The sequence below is a fragment of the Oculina patagonica genome, chromosome 7, assembly GCF_052425735.1.
Source record: "Oculina patagonica isolate OP01 chromosome 7, crgOcupat, whole genome shotgun sequence".
NCBI classification, from domain to species: Eukaryota; Metazoa; Cnidaria; class Anthozoa; order Scleractinia; family Oculinidae; genus Oculina; species Oculina patagonica.
The window spans coordinates 33,019,271-33,043,418 of NC_135764.1; the positions used below are offsets into that span (position 1 = coordinate 33,019,271).

A 24,148-nucleotide genomic window follows, 5' to 3' on the forward strand; every position below is an offset into this window, starting at 1 on the left:
CAACAAGACTATTTGGTGACGTGATGTGATACTGTAATTTTAAAAGTCTTGATTTTAATCTCGTTCCCAGATCTCGCGGGTAGACAAGCCGCGAGATCTGGGAACGAAATTATCTTAATTGCCATCAAGAAACCACAAAACAGGTTGACCACGCAGGCTCAATATGAGCAAGCAAGACATACCAAAAGAACAACCAAGAAACTGCCCCTCCTAGCCTCCAATGCTAAATTTCCTTTTTGAGATGCAGGTACAAGGAGTACTGGTGCTTGTATTTAACAAAACATTCCTGGACTGCGGGATGATGGTGAATACAACTACCATGATTCCCTGCAGGTGTATCTCGCAGAAGGAACTGGGCACTAATAAGCTCACCCGACCTGCTCTGGGCAATGATGTCTGGTATATACCTGATTGAAGAAACGTTGACCCGTGAAAAGCTCAAACCATGAACGATAAGACCCAATGGAATTATGGGTAGACATCTTTGGTAAGCTTAGTAATATCCCATTTATTTTTTAATCAAGGAAATATTTTCTTTGAGAGCTTTAAGAGCATAATTTATGCAACCTGTCGTATGATAATGTTCATTCTGTCACAGATGACGATTACTTTTGCCGATTTCCCAGTAAACATTTGGGTCGCATCCTTTATCGTTTAGGCTTTTCACGGGTCAACGTTTCTTCAATCAGGTATATACAGTTGAACCTCTCTAATACAGGCACCGAAAGGACAGAGCAAAGTGTTCGTTTTTTCCACTACGACGTCACTTTTGACTTCATTGACAGCTTAAAGTATTTAGTAACTCAAAATGTTCTGCAACGCAATGCTGCAGGTAAAAAATTTAACGCTAAGCACAAATCCGAAAACGTTGTTGTCATTAACCACAAACAGGAAATTGCATTACCAACACAAAATATCATTGCCTGATAACTGGAGTGGCCGTGATAAAGAGGTTAAGTTTAAATGAATTTCTTCCCTGGGGCCGAGATTTAGTGTCTGTTGATGTCCGTATTAGAGAGGGTCCGTATTATAAAGGTTTTTTCTAAAGAAAATATATAAGAATTTTGTTGGGACATCGGAGATTGTCCGCAATAGAGAGGTCGTCGTATTAGAGAGTGGTCCATATGGAGAGGTTCGACTGTAATGTGTATTGTGGCGGCCCTAGCTTATCCTGGGAGTCAGGCTTTCCTTGCATGATTTCTGGTCTCTGCTCGTGGCCCATCCCATTTTCACGGGCACAAATCATTATAACACAGCAGGTGAACTCAGCAGTCCAGTTTATTTCATTGTGGTTCAGAGAGTATATTTTATTACTACCATTATATAAACAGATATGAGAACTGTTTTATGGTTACGGTTGTAAAAGCTGGATTATGTTAACTTAAGAAATGACCTAACGACTATTATATATTTGATTCTCCAATACTGTGCATTGTTACAAAATAAAATCCAAACTTTACATTGATGTTTATGACAGAACTTGCCCTTCAAGACCCATTAGAGCTTATACTGTTGTAACATTCTATAAAATTAAAAAAGAGGACGCTGCTGTTTATAAGGTCGGAAAGTAGGTCTGGAAAGTTTTTGCAGCTAAACTTCCACTTCTTATACGTTAAAAACAATGCATCAAGTAAAAAAATAATTGCTGTACATACAATACTGCTTATAAAAACCAATACAAAGATTCATTCTATACATTAAGGTTTGACTAGAGTGAGGCTTAGTCGGCTTTAAATACAAAAATATTTTTGTTTAGTTTAATACAAATTGGGAGAATGACGTGATTTACGCATCTCTGTATGTGAATGATGAATCGGCAGGCACAAGACCAACTAGAAAAATAAAAAACTCAGTCAGAAGTAGGCTTGCAATGTGTAAAGAAGGGGAATTTTTACCACATGTGCAACATTTTTTAATTCAATTCCTAAAATTTTTTCAAACATTCAAACCACCACAAAATATTGACAATTGCAGGGGGACAATTGTAATAATTCCATGCCTGCCTCCTCCTCAGGCGCCTCAATTTTCTTTCTCCGACAAAGCGAGAACAAAGCGAGCGCGAAGCGGGAGTGACTGGTGACGAGCGCGAAGCGCGAGGGACCATAGTCTTCCTCCCTTGCGCGCCCATGTCCCCAAACAAGAGAGAGGCGTCTGGGTACGAGGCAGATTCCATGCACAGTCAGCCCAACTGTACTATGTTAGGGAATGGAAATTGTAATAAAAACATAAATTCTTCCCTTTTCTCAGGCGAAACAAAATTGGTGAAATAGCATTTAAATCAGCTAGTAGACGAAGAGATAATCAGATTAAGGTGAGAAGGCTTCATAGGTTCTTTTTAATTATAATTTTTTTCCATATTGCTTCTTGGCCCATTGAAAATCTCAATACTACAGTTCATGTGAGTGCTTTAAATTCGAGCCACAAATGAGTATATCACCTCCTTTATCAACTACTTGAGCTAGCTAGTCGCCTGAACAGACAGTAAAGGGAAGAATTTTTGTTTTATTACTAACAGCTTCCACTCTCTCACATGGTACGCTTGGGATGCCTGTGATTTCTGGCATCATTTTCATAACACAATTGTTCCTTAATGATGTAAAAGTTTATGTAAGTTGCAGGTTTCACATCATTGGATACAATACCGTGAGCAGATCCTTTGACGGCCCGCAATCTGTTTGCTAGTGATGTAAAACAGTGTGCTATTTACTTACGTTTCTGCTTTCTGGCAAAATCCATGTGTTCCCGTCTGAGGGGAGCACCCGCCCCAGGCCTTCCCCACACATGGTCCATAGTCTTCACATGCTGAAACAAAAACAAAAACCGACACATTATTTAGCAGTATTAAAAAAAAATGACACAGCAGATTCAAACTATACGCAGTTTGTGCTGACAATGTTGGGTTCAAACCAGGCACAACGGACACTTCAGCCATAATTACCTTCACATTAAGGTCGCGGGGGACACTTTAGGCTCATCATTATGCATTTATTTAAAGCGTATGCACGAAGTACAACGACTCACATCGACAACTTTACGAGATATTTATGACTGGATAAAAATATGGGCGCGTGCGCGTGATTTGTAAAAAATCCCTGTTTCTTTGATATTTTAACCAATTTAAAACAACACTTAGCGACATACGTTCATATAGATTGTAGGAAGTCTTTGAGCTTATTTTTATTTAAATTTGACTATTTCTGCAACTATTGTACTCAGAGTAATCACAAAAATATTCGGCATAAACAATCGTGTCCTTTTTGAAAACGCATTGTTCTCACCATAAAAGCGTGGAATATAATTACCATAATTACATCTCTCCTTGGCAAAATGATCGTATTTAGGTCGGGACACCTTCGGAAATCTCAAAGTTTGGACTTTTCCGACAATTTTGTGGCAGAGAATACAGCGCGGATACAGAACTTCATGACTTGCCACTGCAGATAGGTAAACTATGAATACTGTAGTGTGTCATAACAGAAGCGGAATTTTAAAAGAGCGCTTTTAGAAAGAGGTAGAAGACATTAAATTCAAATTTGCGCACTTAAACCGCCATAACTTGCTGGCAAACTTTAAATTAAAAAATCCGCTTCTGTTATGACACTCTAGAGGTATTGACTGATTAGTTTTTGACAAAATCGCAGTGTGCTGTCTTCTACTCATTCCACAAACTCTGCCACACAATCATGTTTTTCCCAATTTGGCACTAACGAGGCTATAACATCGCCGTAAAATGTAATCTACCAAATAAAAGATGACATTCACAATCTTTCATCATTTCGTTATGTCTCTGTAAATTTTGAGCTTAATCGCACCCATAACAGCCGAGAAATAAGCGTTTTAAAAGATGCAGGTCAAGCAAAATTTCCCTTCATGAATTTATTCATGCTGTTGGTATCCCCCGCGACCTTAAGTGCTGTGCATAAAAGACTTTGTAGGTGTGACAGTCAAGTATTACTACCTATATTGCCTGACAGTCAGGTAAATATTTTTCAATAAAGTTGTACAATAACTTTTTAGCAACATTTTTTATTAGTCTAAGATTTTAAGCATTTTTTGTAACCTTTTAACTATTTTTATATTTATTTTTTTTAATAGTGTTTTTAATATTTTTAACGTTACTTCTGTAAAGCGCTTTTGAACTTTTAGGATATTGGCGCTATATAAATATTTTATTATTATTATTATTATTATTATTATTTATACATGACAGTCACGTACCTCAACTGACTTGACCCTCTGTTCCTCTTGGCTCTGTTTGTGTTTTTGATATCTTTCCTGTGCTTGAGCCTCCAGGTCAGTATGGTATTCACGGCTTTTTTCATTCTTCAGTCTTCTGATGTTTAAAGCCTGCTCGCAAGAATGAAGAAATTAAGAATGAGAAGGATGGAAGGTTGGTTTATCGCCCCCGGGCTTACAGCTGATTAACAGTAATGACATTTTTCGCATTCTCGGGATTGTACTGCCGCTTGCTTGCAATCGAGGCTAATGCTGGAAAATAGATTCACATAAGATCCAACTGCATAAATTAGCCTCCATTACTTGCTACTTTCAAGTCCAGTTAAAGGGACATTTTCACGGTACTGCGCATGTACAAGTTATGACGCAAGCAAAATCACTACGAAATTTGTGACACCTAAATTTACAACTTTAAAAGTGGATATTTTCCACTGACGCGTAATTTTTACGTGCGTTTACGTGCATGAAAAAATTTAGGGACAATGTATGAACGACGTGTGTACACGTTAACGCAAGTCGTTCATACATTGTCTCTAATTTTTTTTCACGCACGTAAACACACGTAAAAAATTGCGCCTCAGTGGAAAACTGCATTAAGGGAGATTACTAGTAAATGTGATGTTGAAGGGAAATTATTTTATTAACGGAACGTTGTTTAACGGTACTTTATTGTGTTTTACATGTATGTTTACCTGTGATGTGACATCTGAAGTGTGTTTCTTTTGAGCGATTATCTCTCTGGTAGTGGCATCATAACTTGGCTGCCCAACAACACCTGACCTCAGCCAAGAAGCAACGTCTTTTTCACTCTGAAAACAAAAAACATACACGTCTTTTCATTTATACGTTATGCAAAAACACTTGCGGCGATTAAGAAAAAGAAGCGATGAATCCTTGCCCGGTGCGGATTCACACAGTTCCTTTGACGCACCATGATCCGACAGATCTTAGATCATTGATCCTGATCCGAATCATCGCAAATTAAAGAACACACCCTTAAGAGTTAAGGATTTCAACACAAAGGAAATATACATGACAAAATTAAGAAACGATGGTATATTATAAAGTCAGTAGAAACATGGACGGTGAGAAAGATATTATTCAGTCACTGTCACAAAAGTTAGACGGTAAAAAATTCTAAGTTCTCCCAGCAGATGTAAAACCTATGAACTTCCCCACATCAGTTGGACAGTGCGCTGGATCACTGTGTTGTAGGTGATGAGCTAGGCCATACAACTAGGCTCAAACTAGTCTCCTTCGCAGCTGTTGTTTGGGCTCATCACTCAACGCTCCCTCCCCCACCAAGAGAGAAGCGTTGCGTGACAACCATATAACAGCTACTAGGTGAAAATACTTACAGTTAATAGGTCTTCATGCTCAGCCTTTCGCCTTTGTTTTTCTCCTTCTGACATTTTCTCTGATGAGCATAATGAGAACAAACCGTGTAAGCCAAATGTCTACAGCAAATGTCTTCTCCTCATACATGCATTAATATAGTTTAACCAGCCACAAACTACCGGTACCTCTTTTTCTTACAAGGACATTCTGTGTGTCAGTCAAATCCCTTTCTTTTAAAGCGGGGATTATAAGTTGTAAACTTACGTAAAGTGGTAAGATATTCCTGTTTAGCTGCTACATCCCTCTTGCCTGTTGGTGAGTATGCCTAAAATGGAAAACAGAACTGATTAATACTAAAGTTTCTAGTGCATTTATTGTCTTCCACAGTTGCCCTCAAAGTTTTCCTTCTTGGCCAACAGTTCAAATGTTGGGCAATCTTTCATACTCGGGCATTATCCTCCAATGTAACAGTTGCCTATGAGGTTTATTTACAAAATGTTCAAATGCAAGAAAAAAACTTTATCCTCTTATCAGGGTTTTAAAACATATCGTTACCTAATTGGTACTCGTATTGGATCAAGTGAAGTGGTCACTTACCGGGGGTTAAACACAATTAGAAAATTTCAACCCATCGACCCTAAAAGTGGTGGCAGTCTCTTACAAGAGGTGGTCGCCCAGCTACGAGGGGTCCAGACTATAGTGATTTGACTGCGGAAAATTTGTGGTCGCTTGTGGGAGGTGAATGCTTAGGAAAGGCAGTCACCTAGGAGGGGTTTGACATACTATGGTGATTTAATGGGAAAATGCGGTTTGGTATTTTGGAATTTTAAGTGGTTGCTCACGAGAGGTGGTCACACAGGAAGGTAGATCATGTATTACAAAGTCCAGCTTCCTTATCACAACACAAAACTAGAACCATCTGAAGCATGTGCCCTTCATGGTGCTCTCAAAACTGAGAGGTCTGGCAACAACAGAATGGTAAAATGTTGCAAGAATGGTTAATAGTTCTTTGATTGGCAAAGGAATTTGGTACCTGTTCCTATATCTCTTTTGTGACTAGCTGTCACACAAGGCCTTGAGGGAGAAATTTGGTAAACAAACAAAAATCTGTTCAAAAGGTGTACATGTGTTTGACGCCCGCTATACTTACACTTGAATCATGGGCCACTTTGCCTGCTGTACGTGTTTGAATTTGTCCCTCGGGATCCTTTATGGGGGCTCCCGCCCCTGGTCTTCCAAAGGGGTCGTAAACGTTGCGTTGATTGACAGGGCTGAAATCACGTTGAATTGTTTCTGAAGTTGGAAAAGAATGATTCATTGAGATATTTTCAAACAAGCAAAACTCAACCTCATCCCCTCCCCCCTCCCTGATTGAAGAAAAATAATCGGCATCTTCTTGTGTTTTACCACAAAAACTTTGCGATATAGGTTTATGTATGTACAAAACATAATTCTGTTGTGCATGTCATGTCATGTGGACAAAATGACAGCCAATATTTTGTTGAAGAATGAGACAGTACTTTTCCAAACTCATTTCCCGAGGCAGCAATCCTTCTGGTAGACCTGCGCCAGGGATCGGGACCTCTGGGCTAATCTGAAAGCCTGCCAAAAAGACAGCCAAATCTGATTGGCTGTTGAAAACTTGTTCATTTCACCACAATCTTCAGTGCACGCCCACAATCAAACCGGATTTCTGGTTTTAGCTTAGCCCAGAGCCATTGAGTTTCCCAACTGCTGGTCAAGGTGAAGCAGGCTCTGGGAACCAGATTGGTCCTAAACTTTAAGTTTCTTGCAACAGAAAAACAACTTTCGACCTGACAAAGCCTCAGGCATGACAAAGGGGCAAGCTGTTGAATACTTACGTCCGTTGGAACTTTTTGTCAATGTTTGTCCTTTTCTTATTTTCAAGTTTCCAGTTTTGTCAATGTTAGGAGCCCCAGCTCCTGGTCGTTTCACTTCGATACCAATGCCCTCCTGTTAAGATAAATCAGCACAACAACATAAAGTCAAATTTGCAAAATAAAGGAACAAATTATTGGCTGTCTTGTTAGTTCAGACAGATTGACATCAAATTGCAGAATGGAAGTTCATGGTTTCAAATCCTGGTCAGACCACCAACCGGGGGGGGGGGGGGCACTTTTAATAACAGTGGTTCATTTTGCTTGTGCTCAGCTTGACATCCTGTCATATCTAACTAGTAAGGGATGCTACAGAGCCTATATTAATATTCTCAAAGAGTAGGGGATGTTTGGGCTTTATTTACATTTCCAAAAAGAAGGCCATCAAGATTAACATATACATTTGCTCTCTGAATTAGTCACCCAATAATAAATCCTTAATTACACACAGCGAATAAAGATAGAGTGTAGAACAGTTTCCAGAGGTCCTGCCGGGGTCAATTCCAACAAGCGACATGGTCCAAAAAGTAACGACAGCACATAAATTAAAATCGCGACAAACGACAACCCTTATGGAAAAACTTAAATTCCGACAAGGACAAGCAATTTTCTTTCAATTCAACTTCCAACAGCAACGGGAAGTGCGATTAAACAGCGACGCAGGGCATTTTTAAATTTAGACAACCGACACGGGATCCCCCCTGGCAGGGCCTCTTTCCAGGTGTGTCACAAAGAAATTAATAAAAACAAGAAGCTCATAGAGCTTAAAACTGCGCTGGTCACGTGACCACCTTAGGGGAACCATGTGGGTAGGGGACAAAAAATGCACCCCCCTCCCACCCGTTATCCCCTTTACCTGCGTCAAACAATGTTGCGACTGACAAACGAAATGGTAATAAAACACCTTGTGTGACATTTCATGGTTGAATAGTTCCATCCGCAATTAAATATTTTTCTTATATGCTAATGCTGGCCACATTTAATTCCCACAATCCTGATCCGTGAAATAAAAAAAATCGCTTATCGGGACGTCGCCATTTTTCGGGCGAAAGTTTACAACAACTGCCCCTGGGTCTGTAAGATCAATTCATAAGTACGTCTGGCTTCACGCCAGGAACGTAAGTATCCGTGAGAATTTCGACAATATTCCCCATTTGCAAAAAAATAAAAACTGACCCAGTGACTATGTTTCGCAGTTTCTATACTGTTAGTATTATTTTTGAACCTCTTTAACAGTTCAAAATTTTGCCCCTCTTTCGGTTTTCGTATTACAATAGGCGGTTGTAAAAATTCAGCATCTGACAAACTTTGAGTGACATTTCATGGTTGTCTTGATCCAGCCGCGATTAAGAATTTTCCTTATATGCAAATTCTGGCCGAATTCCCACGTGCGGACGATGAAGCTGTTTTTAGCACAGAGGGTATTTCCGTAGCATACCGAATGACGAAAGCGGTACAAGTCATGGCATGTTTGTGAAAGGAATTTTTCTTCATGTCTCTAAAATCCTTTCAGTGACACAAGCCCAAAAAAATAGATTACCCTTAAAAGCGAAATACTTCGCAATAAATTTGTTTAGCAAAGACCAAAGGATTCGCAAAGATTTGAAAGGTAGCTTATAATAGCTTTAAACATTACGTGACTTGAGGTCTAGCCGATCAAAGGTGAAACTTGTCATATCAGCACATTCTATTACACCAACGTAATGGTATTTATTTACAGATTCTGGCCCGCTGAATTATTATTTCTCCTTGAAAGCGTGGAAATTTAGTATTCCCCACGAGTCAAACGCTTCAAAATCGAATATATATATAACACTAAACATTCTTTGTAAAGACAAAAAATAAGTCAGAATTCTTTTTCCATTTTATATAAAGACCAAAGGATTCGCAAAGAGTTGAAAGCTAGCTGATATAAATAGCTTTAAAAAATTACGTGACTCGAACTAGCCGATCGAAAGTGAAACTTGTCATGTCAGCACATTCTTTTACACCAACGTAATGGTATTTTTTCACAGATTCTGGCCCGCTGAATTATATTTCTCTTTGTAAGCGTGGAAATTCAGTATTTTTCATGAGTCAAAGGCTTCAAATTCGAATATTTCACACTAAACATTCTTTGTAAAGACAAAGAATAACCATTTGTTTCCATTTGTTACTGATTTATAGCTTCTAAACATCGCGTGACATAACCTCGACCGAGTGGAGGTCTGCGTCTGGTCACCGACAAAACTAAAAATAATAATAATAATAATAAACCCCGTGCAGAGCAAGAACTGCGCAGCGCAGTTAATTAAAAAAAAAATTGTAAAGTAAACATCACTATCATGCATTATATGGTCTCCAGTTCACATGTTTGATCACGCATTGACATTATAAGAAGAAATAACAAATCACAAACTCTTGGGGCTTTTAATAAATAACAAAATTAACCATATTAATATTTATTCCTTACCAAGTCATTTTCTTCCCTTCCACGAGCAGGTTTAATTATTCTTCCTTGTCGATCAAACATTGGTGGGTTTCCGTGACCCCTACCCCAAGGATTATACTGCAATAAAAAAGGCACACAATGTGTGCATAAGGTTTTGGGTGGTGGTAAAGTAATAGTATTTTGGGCTGTCTAGTGACCCACTTCTTTTCTAAATAACAGCTACAATGGAGTTAAGGCAAGCTCACTGCAGTTCTTTTGTTGCGCTCTTTTTCCTTGCTTTGGTATGGGTTTGCATAATCTGCGAGCCAGCGAGCCACCATGTGAGCCATGTGAGCCATGTGAGGCATGCGAGCCATGACAGATAAAATTATAATAATACCAGCTCACCTCGCTTTGCAAACCTCTATCTTTGATTGGTCTTGGATGTCAAAATAAATTTTTGAGTTGGAATTATGGACAGGATTGTCAGGTTTGCTTGCGGTTAGCTCAACTTCATTTTGCTTGCAGTTAGTTCTGCCCCTGTTTGCTTGTGGTTAGCTCCACTCCTGTTTGCTTGCAGTAAGTTTCACACCAGATTGCTTGCGGTTAGATTAATTCACCCCGGTTTGCTTGCGGTCAGAACTTTCCACCCTGGTTTGCTTGCAGTTAGCTTTCAATTGTTGGTTGGGTCAGCACTATCATACAGTGATATATTTATGCTTAAAGCATATATTAAACACCGTGGCTCGCATACTTGCTGCCTCACATGGCTTGCTGGCTCGCAGATTTATAAAATTCATTTGGTATTCTCAGAAGTCCATGAAAAATGTAATGTATTGTAATAGGCTTTACCCATGTAACATAGAAGAGCTCTCAGGAGCTTGTTATGAAGTGTGTGCCTCAAGATCAAATTATTAGAAATTTAGAGTGTAGGTTATGGCTGCAGGAAAACTGGAGAGCCCAGAGAAAAACCCTTGGGGCAAGGACAATAACCAACAACAAATTCAGTCACTCAGGAGGTCAAGTCCAGCATTTGTTCCCCGGCCAGGCCACACTGTTGGGAGGCAAGCACTGTCACCACTGCACCACCCCTGCTCCCCTGACTGTTGCTTTAAAATTATGCCATTGGTAATTTTTCTCACCTGAGGTTCATCTGGATCTGAAAATTAAACAAAAAATAGTACACCGTAAGTTAGTGATGGAAATTATTTATGTCTGATGAAATTACTGACACAAATGTAAGTGTTCTATTGTTATGTACAGGAGCCTTTTGTTAGTGGCAGCTAAACAGGCCACCAGTGACAAAAGTTATCCTTTTAGTGGCCTGTTTAGTGGCACTTAAAAAAACATCCTGTCCTGCTGTAACAATGGGCACCAGTGTCAAAGTAAATGAGTCAACTAACTGAGTACAAAAAAACTTACCTGTTTGATTCAATCCTAAGGCTTGTGGATTTCTGTGAGTCCTTTGTCGGAGCTCTTCAATATCTTTTGACAGTGTTGTGGGAAAACTAGCTTTAACTGTACCTAACAAGGAACACAGAAAATCGGCATGTTAATTACAGCGTGGTATTAAAAACTTTGCAACACAATGTTTTGTGTCTTGCCCAAAAACACAACATACACAATGACCCTGGCTAGAAATAAATCAAAACTGGACTGGTCAATTCAAAAACCATAAGCTACCTTTTGGCCACTGCATAGCATAATAAGATAATAATCAAACAAAAGAATAACACATTTATAGCAGGGGTTTCATTAAGGGTCAGCCACCAGGTAAATTGATCGGCTGTGAACACGACTTTGTCAGGCTGTTTTCATACTTTGCCCGGGTGCAAAACCCTGATGCCCACCTACTCCAAACCTTACTGAATCCCTGATTTATAGTCAATGATTGTACCTGAGCCTGTTTTCCTTGGAGCCCCAGCACCTTCTTTTCCAAAGGGATCTGTGTTTATCTAAATAGAAAAGTTTTAATAATTATTTTTAATAATAAGTACTGGTGACCTTTCACAACAATGGAATGTACTGAAGCTGTTTTGAAAATCAACTCTTAATTGTGGCTGTAAAAAAGAGATTAAAAAATACTCAATTTATAAGAGTTATAACTTGTATGAGAAGGCATTGTTTGGTTGACATAATTTTCCAGCGTTAACCATTCAGCATTAAGACTAATTAATCAAGCAGTGATTCCCTTGCCAATTCATGCAGCAAGACAGTTAATTTACAGGCTAACCACTTTGCTTCAACAAGGACTTGAAAACAGTGAATGGAAAACTTTGATTATGGTTTTAACAACTCACATGATGAAGTTCATCCTCAATGCTTTTTTCTCGTTCTAGCAGTTTTCTAGTTCTTGAACCTTCGATCATAGAGTCTACAAAAACAATAAAATAATTTTATTAATATTGTAATTCACTTACAAGACACTTTTAATCGCCTGAAGTACATTGTCAAGATGTTGTTCCAGAAGTTATTCATACCTCCCCCATGAAGGAATTTTGGGTGTGAACCCCACCCCCTCCCAACCCCCTCTCCTCCAGAAATTGCAGTTTAATTTAGCTTCATTCTTAACTTTAAAAATTTTGGGTTTAGTTTTGAGACCCCCACCCTCACAGAATTTCCAGTGACCTTCTGTGCAGTGGGTGTGGATATTTTCTTGAACCACACAAATCTTGTGCAGTGGGTGTGGATATTTTCTTGAACTACACAAATCTTCTTGAACCACACAAATCTTGTGCAGTGGGTTGGATATTTTCTTGAACCACACATTTCGTCTTGAACCACACAAATCTTGTGCAGTGGGTGTGGATATTTTCTTGAACCACACAAATCTTGTGCAGAGGGTGTGGATATTTTCTTGAACCACACCACTAATCTTGAACAAAACTGGATGTAGTACTAGTACTAGTAGTAAAAACATTACCTAATTCTTGCTTGTATCGTTCATCTCTTCCCCCATATCTCTGCAAGTAAAAAAAGAGTGAGCGATTCAGTAAAAAAGGAAATAAGAGCAATCTGTGTACACAGTACTCAGGGATATAAACTTTTACCCATAAATTTGTGAACCTGCCACACTCACCAGGAGTGGCTCCACATTAGCTTTAGATGCATGCCTGGGAAATCTTAGTTCAGGATCAGAACGGAAACCTGCAGCGACTCTTCCTGATTCTGTCCTGTTTGGAGCACCTCCTCCACCTTGCCGGCCTCCAAATGGCTGATAAGACTTTAAAACAGAATATAATCATGTTAAGGTAACTAAAGACATAGCCTGCGAAAAGGCGCCTGAGTGGGGTTGCCGCGAGCGAAGCAAGCGGAAGAGCGGGGCATGAGGGTGAGCCTGTAGACTTTGTTTGATTCCGCCCATCCGCCCACTTATAATAAATTAATGTATCCTGTAACAAACCTGTCAGAAAGGTAATTAGACCTGTGAAAAATTATGTATTTTACACTCGAATGCATCGGCCCTCATTACATTCGCGCACACTTGGGTATTTTCAACAGGAACGGATTTGCCGTTTCTGCAAGAAATTACTGATCTCGCCTCAGGGCAAAATGAGTGCCAGTGGTTTCCGTATTCAACACGCTGAAAAACAAAGAATTGTGGCTTGTGGCTTCTTACCAAGAAGTGTGATTTTAGCTGCGAAAATAGAAAAGCTGGGCCAATGCTTGCAGCGTGCAGAAAATTATTCTGAATTGTCATGCCTTTCTTGTACTCAACAACTTGTCCGACTTTCTCATTCATTTAATAAACAAACTTTAAAACATACCTCTTGAACAAGGTTTTTGACATTTTTTGTTCTTTTTGTCTCAGGTTTTTCTTCACTGCCAGACTGCAAACAAGATAATTTTAATTTATTATTACAAATAAATTTAACAAGATGTTCCTATCCTGAGCACCGGTCTCCCAACTACAGTCAACTCCCACTATAACTGACACCTTCGGGTACCTACCTAACAGAAAGCCCATAGTGGGGAGTTAATAAATTTCAGTAATTCCTATATGCCAGGACTTCAACTCCTGTCTGTAATGTTCAACAGGAGATCCATAATATCGAGGTGTCCGCAAGGTGGGAGTTGACTGTACTCAGAGCACAAGGTCAATTCATGTTTGTAAATTTACCTTTCAAATAACCACAAGGAATACTAATTAGCCTAATTTAATTAATATGTTTTGGCTACAATTTGAACTAGTACATTTCATACATTCTGCATTTCTGATAAATAGTGTGAGTAAGTGGCAAATATTCCACTGTGGCAAATTGCTGGCTGCAGGCATGTTTTGACAGAGCTGCTAAGCAAATACAACTACATAATTACTGTTATACTTTTTAAATGTTTCCTTTAATTATTTACCACATGATTGGTAACACTTGCCTGATCAGTCATCTGAAAATATGGACAAAAGATAATAAACATTAATAAAAGAAAAAAGAAATTATGGGGAAGTTTAAGAAGCAATGGGAGGCATGTGGTCTGACTACCTAGTATCAAGTACTGCAAGTATAATTCAACAAGTCATTCCTACACACAATCACATGCTGTTTGGAGCAAAAATAATATTATGGTTGCGCATGGAAAGACTCCTTAAATGGAAAATGATTTTAAAGTTTATTTTCACCATGTTTCTGCATGTTGATTACTCAGTAGAGACTTGGGGAGGGGGAGTATTGGGGGGTGGGCATTTTGCAAGGACTGTTGTTTCTGCATCATTTTTCAATTATATGAGTACATGTATCTGTGTCCAATTATGGATTTTTTCCAATTTGGTTTAAAATGCATCCTCAAATAATTGTCTTTCTTGAGTATTCCTCCCCCTGGAGTCTTTAAAAAATTAGCCATTTGACCCTCCAGAAATACAAGTAGGAATAAAATTAAAACAAAGTAACTTACGTTAGGGGCTCCATTGCCAGGCCGCCCCCAGGGGTTGTACCTCTTCAGATCTTCCAAGTCCTAAAAAAAATTTATAACAGAACCACAGCAGGTTTCAAAAACTGAACTTTATATAGCACAGATACAATACCGTTAAATTCCTGTTATAAGCCCCCCCCCCCCCCGGTTATAGGCCCATCTACTTGGAAACAAAAAAATACATCCGATTATAAGCCCCCCCCCCCCCCGGATATAAGCTCCCCCTCTACCGGATGACAGTACTGAACAGGGCTAAATGTTGCTTTATTATGCGTTTTTAACTTAAAAACGTATTTCGATCAACACTCCCGTGGCTCTTTTCGAAACATTTTTTTCATTCAGCTTATAATGGCTATAAGCCCTCCCGGATATACGCCCCTCCGTTTATAAGCCCACCCAAAACCCCTTACGAAGTTGTATAAGCCCAGGGCTTATAACCGGAATTCTACGGTATCACTGATGGACAGCTTATGGTATTCCAGAAAATAGGAAACATAAGGGAGACCCCTCTGGAAATTCCTGGCAGTTCCTTTCGCTTTTAAGACGCCCCCTCCCCCCAGCACCCTGAACCTCCAATGACCTTCCATGGACTGAGTATGGGCATTTTCTGGAACTGCGCATTAATTTAATAATTAAGCAAACGGCATGTTGGGAAAAATATTTTCTTTACCGTAAATTAATTGGTCATGCTAAAGAACTTTTTTTGCAAAATACTTTATGGTGGATTATTGGTAATTGAAGAGACAGGGGTCGCAAAAGTTTTTGTCGGCATGCTCTCTCCGAAAAAACGTTGTTTTTTTTTAACAAAACAAACATAGGCCTATCCCTTCGGGAAAATGATCTCTTCTGTAAATTAACTGGTCATGCAGGTTTTGTTTTGCAAAATACTAATGACAGATTATTGGAAATCAACAAACAGGGATGGTAGAAAAATATCTTGTAGGCATTCAATAATTATTCAGAAATATTTTAAATTAAATGAGTACAAGATAACTGACTAAACAATACCCTTCTTTTCTCCTCCTGGAGTGCCTGACGCATCCTTTGTTTCTCTTCCTTATGTCTTGCTAAAAATTCATCTGTTTGTAAACAAGGAACAAAGTTTTTTTCACATTTTTCATATTAAAAGCATGTCCACATATTGCAGTTTATTATTCAACAAATGCGCGCACTGCCCAAATATGGTCAAAATGTGATTGTTATCTGTCATCCATACATGACTGTCAGATATCCTGCGATATACGTAGGTTGTCAAGATTCGTCCGAAATCTTGGAAATGCTGCACAACCCTAGTTTATTCTAGCTGCAAAATGTATTTTGTTGACACTTTGTTGAATAATAAAACAATTATCCTGCTCAATCTTGCGGAATATCGTCTGATTTTAGCCCACTCGGCCTACGGCCTCGTCGGCTAAGTATCAGGCAATATTCCGCGCGATTTTGCAGGATAATTGTTAAATAACTGGATGTAAATAATTTATCAACACATGCAATTATAAACAAAAAACTACCAACAATCAAAAAATAAGCCAAAAGTAGTTGGTAGTTTTTTTGTAAATGTATTACAAGAGATAAATTGTATTGCGCTGTTATAAGTATAAATATTAAATTTTAAGAAATTGAGTATTGTATTGTAAGTAGTGTGTTGTAAACAATTTAATTGTCATGTAGGTAGTGTAAGCAGTGTATTGTACTGTAAGTAGAGTGAAGCTTTGTATAGTAAGTAATAAGTAAGGCTTTGTATAGTAAGTTATTAGTAAAGCCTTGTGTAGTAAGTAATTAGTAGTGAACATGTCACCTTGTAAGAATGTTCTGTGTGTTTTGCAATAAAAAAAAAAAAGAAAAAAGAAAAAAAAAAGGAAAAGAAAAGAAACAAAGTATGGTAGTAACCTTGTGACATGGCTAGTTCTTTATTCTTGATGGCATCTCTTTCCCTGAAATAAAGATTTGCCGCAAAAAATTAAATGCCAGCCGTTAAAATGTACATACATGTACAAAATGTTTGACCTCCACAAATATAACTACCGGTAGTCAGTACTTACGTTCTTTCCTCCAGCCATATCATGTTGTTTGGACGAGGTGCTGGAGCAGGTTTTCCAACCTTAGTTGCTGCTTCAGTCCCATAAAGAAATCCAGAAGGATTGCTTTCTTCTTTTAATTTTGCTTGTCGCAGGAGTTCATCTGTACCATATATCATCTTATTGCTTGCAGATCCACCTGGTATCTAAAAATTATAATGCACAGATTTCTGTGTTCAGTCATGAGTATGATTAATGCTGATGCATTTCCTCCGCAGACATTAATAGCCTGTGTACTGGACACATATTTGCTGGTCGGAGTGTCAAAAACTCTGACCTCAAAAATTCTGACCCAAAAATACTCAGAGCCTCCTGTCTTTCGAACGGGTTAGGTTCTGAAGTCTGAGATTTCAACACACCCCGTTCATGGTGCTGAACTCCTTTTTCCAAGGTAGGCGTATATATGCATACATGTGATCAGGGTTTAGATTTACACCTTGTTCACACAGTCACACCAACCATTATTAATATTGTTTCAGAAAATATCCATACCCATCACACGGAAGGTGTTTGGTACGAACGGCCTCCTCCGCCTCCCCTCTGGAAATTCTACACTTAACTTCATACATTCCTTGAATGAAGTTTGCGGTCCCTGACAGTGTGGTTTTGCGCTTTGTGTAAGCCACACAAAAAGTGTGGCTTTTGAAGCCCACTCCCTCTCTGTGACCTTGGTTGTGATGGATAGGGTTATTTCAGTCTTTGAACTGCATAGTGCACGGGTACAGCAACATGCATGTACCTCAATTATACCTGCCAACTCTCACGCCTTGGGCGCGAGTCTCACGACTGCAACTTGAAAACTTCAATCTCACGCCAACTCACGCTTACGAACCAATTTCTCACGCCTGGTCGAAAAATGTAAGTTTTTAAAACCAAAACGGACACAAGTTCCCAAAAAATGTAAACTCAAACCAATGTGAGAAACAAAAACTCCATGTAAAATGAGTAAATCACGATACTTTCTCCAAAATCTCAGAGTTTTAATGAGAAAAGCATTTTGAACAAGGCCACGCACTAGGAGCGGATATGTTTGGAACCTCTTCGGAATACCTCGGATGTCTTCGGGAGGCTTCGGACATTGTCATATCTCTTCGGAAATCCTGACACTCTCAGGATAAAAATCTCACGCCTTTGACCCAGAAAAAGTTGGCAGGTATACTCAATGCTTACATGCCCTGTACATAAAGAGCTGACGTACCTTTCCTCTTATAAAATGCTGCTTCTTTGTGAATCTGTCTTTCAGCGGATCATTTGTGGAAGTTAACCCCAACTCAAAGCCACTATTGTGAGCATTTTTTAAATGATAATGCTTGCTGGATGGTCTGTAAGTCTCCTGCATCGATGAGGGATTTACTTTCTGGGGCTCCACAGGGAAAACTGAAAACAGAAATTTGTTAACTTGAATTTTTGGGCAATAACATATAACATCTTCAGACTTGATCTGACTCAGTGAAATCATTCTTCGAGTGAGATAAATGTCTGAGACTTGCAAAACAGAGGTCTTTATGGTGTCTCCTCTGAAGGTTTTTGCAGCCTGTTCTTTAGCTCATATTTTAACACAGATGGGATACTGTTAACACTCTGATGGACTAATAAATGTCAGATCCAATAAAACACAGAAAATGCTAAATATTTTTACAAATCTATAACCTGTATCATAATTATTATTTGTAATATTTACTGGGTATAATACAATAATACATAACTACAAAGAAGCTTAAACCATATGCTGTAATGTGCAGCTAAGTACTTCAGAACAATTGAGATATATTTAAAGAGCATATAAAACCTTACAGCACACAGTTTTCACATACAGTACCATCACACATCCTGTAAGAAGACACCTTTCAGGGACCAGAAATTATCAGGAGATCTAGGTGACTGTTTATGGGTCCGTAGTCAGGGATGTAGCTCCTAAAGATTTCTAACATGCTCCGCCCGAAAGGGTTTTCTTTAACCAGGCGGAAAATTTGGGTCATATTAAAGGGAGAAAGATCTAACCAGACATGGTCTTTTAGCCGGAAAAATCAAGTCTTAAGGTGGTTATTTTTGTCCATAAAAATGACAAGAAACTTCCGCCTATTATTTACATCCCTGCTAGAGTTTGTATGTGGCTTGGACCACGCCTAAGTGCTCACTTATAGAAGGTGTCTTCTTACAGAAGGGCGTCTGTTGGTGAAGGTCCTATAATAACTGTATTTTTTATAACTGTGTAACTAATAAATACCTGACAAAGGTTTGTTTTATTGTTGTTTATTATTTTCATTACATGTGCATGACTTAAAAACACATTCAAGTGCAGGTCACAGTGCTACCCAGTGCAGACTGTAAGAAAAAAATATTTCTTTCTTACCAGCAGAGCCATAATTTTGTCCTTGTTGTGAACCGTACACAAACCCTGCACCAGATGTACCACCAGCTACTTTGCCATCATGAAACCATTGAGTTTTATGGTGATGATACCCTGGGTTAACTCCATCCCTAGATTAATGATTCATGTACACACGACTTTAAATTTCAGATGAAAAAACACCATGCTCTCAATCTAATTTAGTCAGTGGTCAATATCACATCTTAAAACAGTGGAAAGCCCACTACACTGTACCACGCAAAAACATGATGCTTACCCCTTTTCATACCAAAAATTGATGACAAGGAATTTTTCCAGTGACAATAAACCTCACTGATATTATGAAGCTAAGATTTCCAACAGGCGAAATTTTCTTGATATTTACAAGCGAAAAATTTGGGTAATGTTTAAAGGAAGATCTAACCGGCAGACACAGTCTTTTAGCCCCCAATTTTTTCCGCCTTCCGCCTTTTATCTACATGCCTGATTATGACACAGTTTACATGCCTAGCAATCACTCCTTCAAAGGACATTTCATTGTTTCAAACTCATTCATTTCACAAAAACCTTTCCTATCTATCACATTGAAAGGTGTCAGAAAATGGATTTCTTTATGGAAGGTCAATATAATTAATGATCTTAAACAAAGGCATTGTTTGCATCGCTGCACTAATGATTTCTATGAATGCTTTAATTAACACCCTGTTGTGTCAGTGAAAGAAAGCACAAAATTTGCCATGAAATGATGCTTAATTTACTTCAAAATTAATATTTCTCAAGGGATCTCTACCTTTGATATGCAAATTAAAAAGAATCTGAAAACACTCTCAAAGTTTTGATGATGACAATAATTAATTATGTACAATGTCTTGGACATCACAAACCGGTACTTGACCAGCATGTTATATTAAGCAAGGCCATGTCAGTATATACGGTGTTCATGTAAAATGTTGCTTTTCCCATTGTAAACCTACAGTAAATGGCTAGATGTGGAGGTGACGCACGGTAAATTCAAGACTTAATTTCCAAGAAAGGAAACAAATACTATATTTTCTGCAAATACAAGACTTTGCCAGACTTGCAAAAGAAACTGACACTCCAACTTGGTATGATGAAAAACTTCAAGATAGAGCCTAAAATAAAACCTAAAATTCTGTGATATTTTTTTCTTGAAGGATTATTTCCCAGCTGCCCTAAAAAACTTCTGTGCTCATCAAAAGGGCCACCATAAATAAAAACGTTCTTAGTAAACAGCTGTCTTGGGAGATCAGATTTTTTTTTCGGGGGGGGGGGGGGAATATTAAGAATAAGAAATTATTTGGTTGACTCAAAACATTACTAGGAAAAAATGCATATATTTTTTGGCTTGTAAAAATAAAATATTTAGAGCACTACACATAAGTTTTGAAAAAATTGGAGGAATACCCAGAACTTTTGACTTTGTCTGTATATCAGCAGTCTCGTTCCACATGCATTTTCCCATCTTTAATAGTCATATATTTCAGCTAGATTACATTTCCCAATAGTTCTTCTGTTCCTGGCATTTTTATCGTGTTTGCCCTAGGGTAGGGACATTTGATCATCTTTTTGGGGGGTAAACGTTGAAGTTACACAAGTTCTGGCTGATGGTTTCAACTCTGAGTTGTTGCCCCTATTTTATTAACATGTGATACCCACTTTTAAATTTTACTCCTGATCAGTTTATTCCAGTAGCTGTATCAGATCTACACCCCCTGTGCTCCCTTCAGTCACCCTTCTCACATTCCGTCCTCTGCATGCGATTCCTGCACCCCATAGAGACGACTGGGACAAGTCAGGTATGTCAGGTATCAGATGAAAATGGTTGTTTCAAAATAAAACAAGATCATCACTGGTCCTAATTCACGAAATCAATCACAATAATCTCAAAATGGAAATACCGGTATATGGGAAATGATAACATAGCTTATACCGCATGAAAATAAGTTAAGGAGAGCTGCTACACTACTGATGAAAATGGCATTTGTGCATCATACTGACTCATACTGCATGTGAACACTAGAATTTATAAAAGCTAACTTGCATGCAAAAACATGCAAACACTTTATATTATGCATAAGCTTAAACATTGTACTTGACAAAACGCCGCCCAACTAAATAAATCCGGTGTAATTTTGCACTGAACGTTCCATGGATAAGTCTTAGTCTGGATAGCAAACAGATATAAACCTTCTTTGTTCAAATATAAATATTTGAAGCAAGTACAAAGTTGTAGTAGATAAGTTTATCATAGTTCTTGAATGCTTAGTCACTTCGTCAAACTCTAATACGATAGATTAATTACAAAATCAGAATGGAATCAAAGATCAAACAACGATGGAAGTCGGTGTGAAACCGGCATGCGGGCAGGCAAATAGGAAGGCATTCTTTACATTCGAGGAGTAAGCCGATAATAATTAAACATTAAAGAGAACCCCTGCATTATTCGACAATACTTGAGTTACTTAGTGAACTACAGTCTTAATTTAATAATTATGCTGCAGTAATGCCATGTCTGTTACCACAAAACCATGATAAAAGATGGTTGTTAAATTGTCATCGCGCCAAATTACGTGCCATATTTTGCGCGCCTCGATGAAATGTTCTTTTCAGTGACTTTTTGACTTCTTTGATGTTTATAGTTAATAAAGACGATAAATGAGGTTCATTCAATACCATGGACAATACAAAAACACTTACATTTGAAGCTGGATAAAGAATTGGAGTAAATTTTCACGTGCCTCTGGTTAGACAACCATCTGGAACGAAATGCCTCCTTCGTGAAATCGACACAAGTTGTTGCTATGACAACATCGAAGGACAAAAGAAAGCCCCTTGAGCGATAAACAAGTTGCAAACAAACGTGGCTAAACAATGAACGATTTAAAGCCGGGCGATTTCGGAAAAATTAAAGCCAGCTTTGAAGGAGAACATTACAGAACTGTTATGAGCCAATTATTTGAGTTGTTGTTGCTGTGTTGCTGTGTGTTTATAGCAATGCACCGTCGGAAAAAAATAAAACGGTTTCCAGTACACGTATCGTAAGTCAACCTGATTTAATTTCTCTTGTGTAAAATCGTCTTCCCCTTTTTTCTGAAGTGGAGTTTGACAGGAGTCATAGTAAAAAATATTGGAACAATATATAGAATATCCCGAAAAGTTTCAAAACCGAAATAAAAAAGAGCTGGATTAGCTTATAACAAATGGGCCCAAAAGCTTTGTTCGGAAAGGTGCAGGAACAGTGGTACATGAAGGGAAACCTTAAGGTGTTTTTGTTTTTTCTTTGATAGATATTATTTTTATCAAAGGGCCTGTCCTGCTTCCATCATGCATATAAAAAATAAATTTCGTCAGTTTATGGACATTCCTGTGACACAATCAAAATGCTAAAGACAAAACAGTCTTTACAGCATGTTTGAGTTCTCAGTGAAGACTTTCTAATACAGAAAACGTTTTATTTACCAGTTAGTAACCCAGTCATCATCATCACCATCATTATCATTTAATATCACAACAAGGAGTTATGAAATCAAAAGTGCGAGGTAACCCAGTGCAAGTCAATAAAACATCCATTCAGCCAATCAGGTTAGGGGTGATAGCTGATATACAGGCAGATAGCCGAATAAACTATCATATCGAGAACAACTAATCTAATTTTTTTAGTAGAAATCTAACTAAATTTCCTCCAAATAACGAATGCCAGTTATTTCTCTACTGTTTAAAAAGTGTAATCGCGCATGTTTTTAACAAATGGTAAACGCCCTACATTGAGTACTAGTTATGGATAGCTGATAGCGTATGATAGCTCAGTCAATCAGGTTACAGCATTTGCAACACAACACCCCTAGAATTCTAGAATTGTACAAAAAAGAATAAAATTCTAACTATAATTCAGTACCATGGACTGAGTTGACGTGAAACAGAGTCTGTCTGTTGTGTCCATTACTCCAGGGATCCCAGAATCTTGATGGTTTTAAAGCGTGATTCGACACAGGACAGAACACAGACGAACGGAAAGTCTCGCCCTATCAGGAATTAAGACAAATAAAATTAATAGCACACTCCTTTCTCCTCTGCAAGGACTCCTTAAAAAGGAAGGAATTGAAATTCGAGAAGTGAAAAAAGAGGGTCAGCGCGCGCTTTAGATTCGCTTTTCAATATCCACGCGTTTTTTCTGTCATTCATGTGCACTTTTTTACAAAAATAGCCCCTACGGAAAAAAGAAGGACTGCCCTCCAAATTCACCTTTTTCATACATGTTTTCAAACCTTTTATGGAGAGGGGTGGGAATGTCGGCGAGATTACATAAGCTTCGGGCCTCTCGCAAAGTAGGAATTCATCCCGAATAAAAAGTCAAACATTTCATCAGCTCAGACTCCAGAAATAAAATTCGTACGCGACGCGCCTCTCTCTCAAAAAAGGTCAACTACGGGAGAACCAATTGGATTTGCAGATCGTAATAGAACGCACTGATTGTATTACTAAACAGTTATATTAAAATTAGAACAAACCGAATAAGTCGTTCGTTCTTGATTACGTCACAACTGTGTTAAAGAATGGATTTCCGAAGAGATGGTTAGGCGTGATATTCCGGTTAAAACTGCTCAATACTTACCGAGCATAGCTGTTTAGGAGGCGCAGGACCCCAGATATTATTTTTCAAAACGTAGTTTGGTGGCGCGCTATTGGATCGCATTTTGAAATCACCCAGCCACATTGTGATTCACCAATGGCTATCACTCAAGACCTTTCTGCCAATTACTATCAGACCATTCTACCATACAATCCTTGTTCAATGCTTTTTTGAAAACATTACAAAGAAAACGCGTTGTTTAGCTTGTCATATATTAGTGGTCGTTATAATAACTTGCTAGTTCTAAGTGGACAATTAAAAATACGTCATAAATTTCTA

General features: G+C 38.4%; 1 protein-coding gene across 4 annotated transcripts; it reads right to left on the reverse strand.

Annotated features, from left to right (window-relative positions):
• Positions 1–1,260: 1,260 nt before the first annotated feature.
• On the reverse strand, positions 1,261–24,075 carry LOC144661155 (uncharacterized). 4 transcript variants are annotated; one of them, XM_078521860.1, is made up of 24 exons: positions 23,852–24,075; positions 23,135–23,261; positions 18,067–18,245; positions 16,833–17,014; positions 16,681–16,724; positions 15,799–15,869; positions 14,773–14,832; positions 14,236–14,268; positions 13,650–13,712; positions 12,962–13,105; positions 12,806–12,845; positions 12,183–12,256; positions 11,780–11,837; positions 11,305–11,406; positions 11,025–11,041; positions 9,925–10,020; positions 7,437–7,548; positions 6,725–6,867; positions 5,839–5,899; positions 5,595–5,653; positions 4,929–5,045; positions 4,219–4,347; positions 2,712–2,802; positions 1,261–1,832 (listed from the first exon to the last, which is right to left on the reverse strand). In XM_078521860.1, exons 1-24 carry the CDS (start codon positions 23,951–23,953, stop codon positions 1,786–1,788), a joined length of 2,151 nt encoding a protein of 716 aa, XP_078377986.1. In that variant the 5' UTR covers positions 23,954–24,075; the 3' UTR covers positions 1,261–1,785. The 4 variants fall into 4 exon arrangements, with proteins under 4 accessions (XP_078377986.1, XP_078377988.1, XP_078377987.1 ...); XM_078521862.1 differs by lacking the exons at positions 23,135–23,261; positions 23,852–24,075 and adding exons at positions 19,222–19,349; positions 21,937–22,038; XM_078521861.1 differs by lacking the exon at positions 14,236–14,268 and having other exon boundaries at positions 14,761–14,832.
• Between the last annotated feature and the right edge of the window lie 73 nt (positions 24,076–24,148).

Coding starts and splice junctions, on each gene's coding strand:
- LOC144661155 (XM_078521860.1), bottom strand. CDS start 23,953: ATGTGGCTGGGTGATTTCAAAATGCGATCCAATAGCGCGCCACCAAAC. Junction 5,900..6,724: donor AAGTGGCCCATGATTCAAGT/GTAAGTATAGCG, acceptor TTTCCATTTTAG/GCATACTCACCAACAGGCAA. Junction 4,348..4,928: donor CTTCAGATGTCACATCACAG/GTAAACATACAT, acceptor TCTTGCGAGCAG/GCTTTAAACATCAGAAGACT.